General features: G+C 38.6%; 1 protein-coding gene across 6 annotated transcripts in view; it reads left to right on the top strand.

Moving 5' to 3' along the window:
• ARB2A (ARB2 cotranscriptional regulator A) overlaps window positions 1-8228 on the top strand; it is a 408135-nt gene that overhangs the window by 124658 nt on the left and 275249 nt on the right. For 5 of the 6 annotated variants that reach the window (XM_090038271.1, XM_090038275.1, XM_090038276.1 and 2 more), the window contains one exon: window positions 7735-7878. The exons of the other annotated variant lie outside the window; for it this stretch is intronic. In XM_090038271.1, coding sequence (XP_089894397.1) covers window positions 7735-7878 — 144 coding nt within the window. The remainder of the gene's footprint in view (window positions 1-7734; window positions 7879-8228) is intronic. 6 annotated transcript variants of the gene reach the window in all.

Here is an 8228-nt window from a genome sequence, read left to right as displayed (position 1 = left end):
TTTTCAAACTGGTTTATGTGCACTGAACATCTGTTCTGTTCTGTTCAGTTTCTGATCACTTAAACCAGTTCATGTTTAATGTCTGTCCCTAGCCTAGATGTTCAAGGAATGGAAGATGAAGCTCTTTCTACATAGATCTTCAGCATGTTCTTAATAAATTTCCCTGGCTGACCAGAGAAATCCTGGGCAGACTAAGGGCCAAAAGGGGAGCACATAAAAAGTGGAAACAGGGAGAGATCACCAAAGAGGAATATACCTCTTCTGCTCGTGCTTGTAGGGAGGCAGTTAGACAGGCCAAAGCTACCATGGAGCTGAGGATGGCAACCCAAGTAAAAGACAATAAGAAATTGTTTTTTAGATATATAGGGAGTAAAAGGAAGGCCCAGGGAGGAATAGGACCCCTGCTAAATGGGCAGAAACAATTGGTGACGGACAGAGGGGACAAGGCTGAACTCCTCAACGAGTTCTTCGCCTCAGTGTTCCTAAGTGAGAGGCATGACAAGTCTCTCACTGGGAGTGTAGGGAGGCAGCAGCAAGGCACCAGACTTCCATGCGTGGACCCTGAGGTGGTGCAGGGTCACTTGGAGGAACTGGATGCCTTTAAGTCGGCAGGCCCGGATGAGCTCCATCCGAGGGTACTGAAGGCACTGGCCGACATCATTGCAGAGCCACTGGCGGGAATATTTGAACGCTCGTGGCGCACGGGTCAAGTCCCGGAGGACTGGAAAAGGGCCAATGTGGTTCCCATTTTCAAGAAGGGGAGGAAGGAGGACCCGGGTAACTATAGGCCAGTCAGTCTCACCTCCATCCTTGGCAAAATCTTTGAGAAAATTATCAAGGCTCACATTTGTGAGAGCCCGGCAGGACAAATTATGCTGAGGGGAAACCAGCACGGGTTCGTGGCAGGTAGATCGTGCCTGACCAATCTAGTCTCTTTTTATGACCAGGTCACAAAATGCCTCGACGCAGGAGGAGGGGTGGATGTCGTATACTTGGACTTCAGGAAGGCCTTTGACACGGTATCCCACCCCATACTGGTGAACAAGTTAAGGGGCTGTGACTTGGATTACTGCACAGTCCGGTGGGTGGAGAATTGGCTGGAGGGTCGCACCCAGAGAGTTGTGGTGGATGGGTCGGTTTCGACCTGGAAGAGTGTGGGCAGTGGGGTCCCGCAGGGCTCGGTGCTTGGACCGATACTCTTTAATGTCTTCATCAGCGACTTGGACAAGGGGGTGAAATGTACTCTGTCCAAGTTTGCAGATGACACTAAGCTATGGGGCGAAGTGGACACGCCGGAGGGCAGGGAACAGCTGCAAGCAGACCTGGACAGGTTAGACAAGTGGGCAGAAAACAACAGAATGCAGTTCAACAAGGAGAAATGCAAAGTGCTGCATCTAGGGAGGAAAAATGTCCAGCACACCTACAGCCTAGGAAATGACCTGCTGGGTGGCACGGAAGTGGAAAGGGATCTTGGAGTCCTAGTAGACTCCAAGATGAACATGAGTCGGCAGTGTGACGAAACCATCAGAAAAGCCAATGGCACTTTATCGTGCATCAGCAGATGCATGACAAATAGGTCCAAGGAGGTGATACTTCCCCTCTATCGGGCGCTGGTCAGACTGCAGCTGGAGTACTGCGTGCAATTCTGGGCGCCGCACTTCAAGAAAGATGCGGATAACCTGGAGAGGGTCCAGAGAAGGGCCACTCGTATGGTTAAGGGCCTGCAGGCCAAGCCCTATGAGGAGAGATTAGAGAAACTGGACTTTTTCAGCCTCCGCAAGAGAAGGTTGAGAGGCGACCTGGTGGCTGCCTATAAGTTCATCAGGGGGGCACAGACGGGAATTGGTGAGTATTTATTCACCAAGGCGCCCCCGGGGGTTACAAGAAATAATGGCCACAAGCTGGAGGAGAGCAGATTTAGATTAGATATTAGGAGGAACTTCTTCACAGTTCGAGTGGCCAAGGTCTGGAACGGGCTCCCAAGGGAGGTGGTGCTCTCCCCTACCCTGGGGGTATTCAAGAGAAGGTTGGATGTGTATCTAGCTGGGGTAATGTAGGCCCAGCACTCTTTCCTGCTTATGCAGGGGGTCGGACTCGATGATCTATTGAGGTCCCTTCCGACCCTAGCACCTATGAACCTATGAATGTAACACTTCATTGATTTTTATATATAATCTCACTATAAATGCATAAATGCTGTAGTTACCTTTTTGAGTGTGAACATAAAATGTGTTTAGAAGCCATTTAGTAGGAATTCTATGTAGAAGATAATAAGGGTTTTTTCTATTAGTTTTGATTCATGGAAGTATTTGAGTATGCGGAGCAGGTGGGAGGTACATAGTTGCTCATATTGGACTGAATAAAACAGTCATTACAAAAAATAATCTAATGTATTACTTTGGTTTATTTGCCTTACAGTGGGTGCATCTACACGTGTGTTTTCACATGTTGACTAATTAGCTCCACAGTAAAACATCACAGTCTACACATGCACTGGTATTAGTGTGCAGTAAACTAATCAACTCCTCTGTTGGATAGTATTGTCTGGAACAGTACTGTACTGTCGGGGACAGTACTGTCTTACGGTGGAGTGCTTTGCTGCACCAAAACACATGTGCAGACAGTGGCTGTGGGGCATACATACATTATGCCTGGTCAGCTCAGCCAGCTGGGAACTTGCTGCACCCTGGCTTAAACTGCTGCTCTCCTGGATGTACATGTAGGCGCTGTGCCTAGGAACAGTTGGCTCAAGTGAGAACAGCCCCAGAGTTTATTGTGTTAAATTAATTGCACCTGTAGATGCACCCAGTGATTGTGTTTCACTGTTTTAAGTGAAGTTTTCTCATATTTTAAAATGTGTGTTACCTGAGACTTCTTGTAAGAGCTTTTCAGTTAATCTAAAAAAAGTTCTAATAGCTCTATTAGCGTTTTTTTGTGTGTGTTCACACAGCTGTATATTATGTCCATTTGGAACAAGAAATTATAATTATAAATAGTGATATTAGAAGCTGGAAGATTTTTTTCCCCTTTTTGCATGGAAAATAATCTTAATGGACAGTACTATATGTTTTTTATTTACTCTGGCTGGGCACATCCAGATGAGCATGCACGTGCAGTTTGCGGTGCTGCAAAGTGCACATGCTGCACATGCAAGCATTCACTGTGCTGCTAATTAGAAGCATGGCAGTTTTTTTGACACGGGAGATCCTGGTGTAAAAAAAAAACCTGTGCCTGAAAAAAGTTTAGTGGTGTACATAGTGGCAGAATGTGCCATCTGAAACCAGATCCTCACTGGCTGGAGCCATGCTCCAGCTGCCACCCAGGCTCTGCATGCAGGATTGCCACTGCTGGAGCCCTGGGAAGTCCCCAGAACCCCAGGTAAGGTTGTTGGGACCAGCCCAGGTGCTGGCCCCAGCTTGCCTTACCCCACGAGTCAACTTGCTGTGCACCAGAACCTGCGTGTATGAGCATTCCCTGGGGACAAGTTGCAGTGGCACAACTATATGCTGCTGTTATTTGTGCTGGGGGAAGTGCACCTGCGTGTTCAACTGGATGTGCCCAGTGTGTTTATTTTGGAAAATGCATTAATTTTAAAATGCTACTTTTATTAACTTTTCATGGTTTCATTACAAGCACTAAAGTAATTAATATAAGTATACACATGAACATGAGTAAAGACCATATTTTCTGTAATATATGTAGTTATATTATCAGGTAGCATTAATGTTTTTAATATATTGTTCCTATAATAAGTTAGCTAACAAACACTGCTAGTTAATTAAGTATATATATCATTACAAAAGTACATGTCAATTAACCTACACTTACATTTTTCCCTAATATTATATTATTATATATGACATACATAATATTGTATGTGTGGATATAGGTAGAGTATATAAATATGATTATACTAAATTGCCAATATACTGTTGATTTTTTCAAATGAATCATTACTAAAAAGTATTATCAATTCAATTGGGAGATATATGCTTGCTTATTCATACCATGAAATGCATATTTGAATAAAATTATCTTTTGCTTACTATGCATCAGGCCAGAAAGTATTAAAAGTATTAATACATAGAAATTCATATAAAAAATTTTTTTTTCATGCTTCATCCTTAAATATTTTAACACAATTTTTATAATGCACTTTGCTACTGTAGCTAATAAGGAAATAAATCTAGCTAAAAGCTTGTCATGGAAATTTACTCAGGATCATAATCTTTTGAAAATATACAGCTCTTTTGAGCAACGTATGTCGTTTTTGATCAAAAACTTTAAAAAGTGAAATAGTTCCTCTAGAACATACTAAAACTGTTGGTAATTGTCTTTTTTTCCCTGAAATTAACAAATTATAACATCAAAAACTTGCTAGTGAGGTATGTAGTAGGTCATTTGCTGCTGCAGGCATTTTCTCTCCCTTCAGGATGTGCTTGTTTAGTTTCTCTCACTTTCTGCCTGTGGCACTGTATGGTGAAATTCAGACATGTTCTTCCCCTCCAAGGAATCTCTAGGGCGGAGGATAACTTATACAAAATTAATAAATGATGTTGCTTTTTCATTATCACCCATCCAATGCAATTTGCTATGTTTTCTATTTAGAAGAAAAAAATGGGTTGCATAAGATATTTTTGCTACAGAAAATCAGTGCTTCTATTTGAAATTTGAATAAGGCAAGTACAGTTAATGGAGTGAAAATATGTCATTAAGACCCCCTGAAAATAATTTCATAAGATTTCCTCTTTTTTAAAGATTTTGTATGAAAGAAAAACAAAGACTAACCATAAAAGAAAACCGAACAATAACAGTGAAACCTGTTCTGCTGGTTAAATAAAAGAATTGAAAATATATGCAACATGGGTAATATTAAACATGAGAAAACATAGACAGCTTTAATGTGTGTTCTCCAATCTGGGGTCATAAGATTTAGTTTCCTTTTATTTCAAGAACAGCTAGAGAAGAGTGAAGACAGTTGTTTTTTGGATATTCTGTGTGATTATTTTTTTTAGGGCCCAGGTGTACCATCTAGCTTATTCACAACCATTTGTCATACCATATTGCAGATATAATGCTCTTAGGGAAGAGGAAAAAAATTGGCACAGATAGCTTAACCTGTTATATTGTATGCTACATAAAGCCCCAATCTGTATAATGCCAAAGGCAGTAAGACTTAAGATAGCTTTAGAGGGGAGAATAGATAATGAAGGTTGGGTGTAAATAATTGCTGATACACGAGGAAAAACAACTTAAACATTTGTTTCAGTTTTTTAGATAGTGATTACTTTTAATTGCCCTCCTATTTTTGAGAAAATGTTGTTAGAGTTGTACTTAGCAATGTTCTGAATCCTAATAAAGTTATGGACTATACCATTAAAAATTCTTGATGAATTTAAAGTATTTATAAAATATTAACTATTTAAACACTTTACCCAAAAATAAAATATTAACCGATAAACTGTGATTGTTATTAGCATTTTTGTCGTAATGTTCATGTTGTCTTAGAGTTGCTTAGTGTCATCTCTGACCTGGTTGACAAGAAAATTGTATTTTGGTTATAGATAAATACTGTGTTTAAGGTATAAATCTTTTAAGAAAGACACATAGAGAGCATGCATGGTGGTTCAGTGCACAGGTGATTGAGATTGTGTGTTGACCCTCAGTAACAGAGATTGTGTTTTGAATCCCAACTCTATCTCCAGTGTTGGGAGCTGTATGATTGAGTCTTCTGGAATGAGTTCCTGCATGTTGATTACAGTAGGCTTTGCCATGAAGTACAGAAGCTATTCATGTGGAATATGCACCTTCCACATCATGCATGGTTGAGATCAAAGATGTAGGATTTCCAAGATATGACAGTCCTGGTTCCTGGAAGAAACTGATTACTGATTTCAGCTGTCTGTAGCACTATATTTGATAATTGCTGATAAAATTAAGTGATTTTAGAATTCCAGTTTAATAGATTGTCTGTGTATGTTGTTGTCAAACAAATACTGACAATGCTTAGTTACCCAGAACTGGCTAAGATATCATTTATTAATGAATAGCTTATACTGAATAAAACATTTACTGGCTATGATTATTTAAATAGTGTCATGCAAGTGTCATTAATATTATATCCATTATTGATGTTGACTATGATCATTATTAATAGTTTGGTTTCTGTTGCCTTTTGAAATCATCCTGTTAGATCCATATTTATTTTACTTCTAATCAGTTCCTTCCTCTGCATAGTGATTATTTCTTTGTTCGGCTATCTCTGATTTTGATTTGCCACTTTTACCCTCTCATATTGTTTGTTCATCATCTTTAGTGACATCGTCCTGTGAATCTTTTGTAAATGTAATTTACAGTCTGAAAAGGAGTTCAGTATACAAATGGTTGGGGGAGGAAGAGAGGGAAGTCTAATTAAAGGCCATATCATATGTAGGAGTCTGTCTACATTCACATCACAGCGAATATTTTTCCCAATGGAAATGTATTTCAAGCTGCTACACTTAAATATCATACCAGATTTTCATATGTATGTTGTATAGAATTTTATAATAATTGTAATATAAAATAATCTTTAAGCAGCAGAGACTTTGAACTTAAATGTCTGTTACAGAACCCCGTGTCTGCCAGTTTCTCCAGTTAAGAGTTTGAATGTGTTCATTATGTATTGATTTCCCTGGATTTATTGGTCATTATTAAAATTATGTTATAGTAAAGAATTTATCCAAGTGCAATTTTGCTACACTACTGTTGTTTTAAAGTCATTTTTAATTTACAATTGGGCAGAGATTTTTTTACAAATTTTGATTACTAGCTTACATTTCTCAAAGTAGAATATATTCCAGGGTGATTTTTGTATATCTAAAAAGATAGGTAAATGTTACTTATCTGCAATAGTTCTAAGTGTTCATTTTAATTAAAGTTAATATAATACTACATGTAAGGTAACAAAGTAAAATTTGTGTCACTTTTTTACATCTTTGAGTTTTTGATCTGTGTGGGACTTGTCTCTTTTGGAAATGTTGATTTGCACAGTGCTAAAAAAGTACCATTTCAGCTTACTATTTTCTTTGAACCTGGTAATTTATGATACATTTAAAAAGAGTTATAGTGACTGTTCCTTAGAGTTAATAATATTTCAAAATGTCGTACAGGTTAACTTATATTATGATTTAGCGCCATGTTACTGTCGCACATTTTTTCCTCCGGACATCCTTGTTGAAAGGCTTCTAACCAAGGAACTTATTAAGAATAGGAGTAATTTTATAAAAAAGAAAGGAATCATAAGAATGGCAGTTGACATGTTCTTATGAAAACCACATATATAAGCTGAAGAAATATTATTGCTGTAACATGTGCTAAGTTAGATGAAATCTGTCTACTGCTCTTGTATTACAGAGAACTGGATCTGTATCAAATATATGAGGTATTTGTTGTAGTGACATTCAACATATATAATGTTGAGATACCATTTGTAGCTCTCACTTCTCAGGGATTTTTAAGCTCCAAACCACATAAAAATTTGGAATTGAAATAGAATGTAATAATTATCAATTTTATATGAATCTTGACTTTATTTTCATTCTCCCAGATGTGGTAATAAGATATTTATATTAATAGCAGTTATTAACTTTCTTGTTTTTTATAAAGTCTGTGATGAGCCACCACTATAAGTGGTATCTTTGGCAATAAATCTATTTTTAATCTTTTTTTAAATGAACTTTGTGCTTGTGAAAGGTATCCAGACAATCAGCCTTGGAGAGTGGAGAGCTCCATACTCAGACACAGAACAGGTACAGCACAGGCAGTGGCAGTGCGAGCTTCCACACACCGCCCCAACCCATGTGCTTCGACCTTGTTCTGCAGGGGCCGCCTCTAGAGGTAAGAGGGTGACTGAGATTTGTCACTTTCCATCCTTGTCTTCTGTAATGAGACTGCTAACAAGGGTGTCAAATGAGGTGGTGTATTTTGTTAGGTGAACTTTTCCTGCTAGAATCTGAAATAAAACTAAATTTCCTAGCATGGACCACTATATAGTCATTCTTAAGATTTAAAGGAAAAAAGTAAGTTTAACTAAGCCAAATCTGAATGAGTCAGGTTAGCCTCTTATAAAAGCAGGTAAAAAAATTATAAGACAGTGTTCCCTGTTTCAAGTATCCTCTTTACCATAGAGATTTATAACATTTCAGACCACTTTTTATATCATCCTCTTAAAAATGGCTACCTTTCCC

The sequence above is a fragment of the Crocodylus siamensis genome, chromosome 3 (genome assembly GCF_052110815.1).
Source record: "Crocodylus siamensis isolate JL-2025a chromosome 3, ASM5211081v1, whole genome shotgun sequence".
In the NCBI taxonomy this organism is placed as follows: domain Eukaryota; kingdom Metazoa; phylum Chordata; order Crocodylia; family Crocodylidae; genus Crocodylus; species Crocodylus siamensis.
This window is presented reverse-complemented; position numbering and strand designations above follow the sequence as displayed.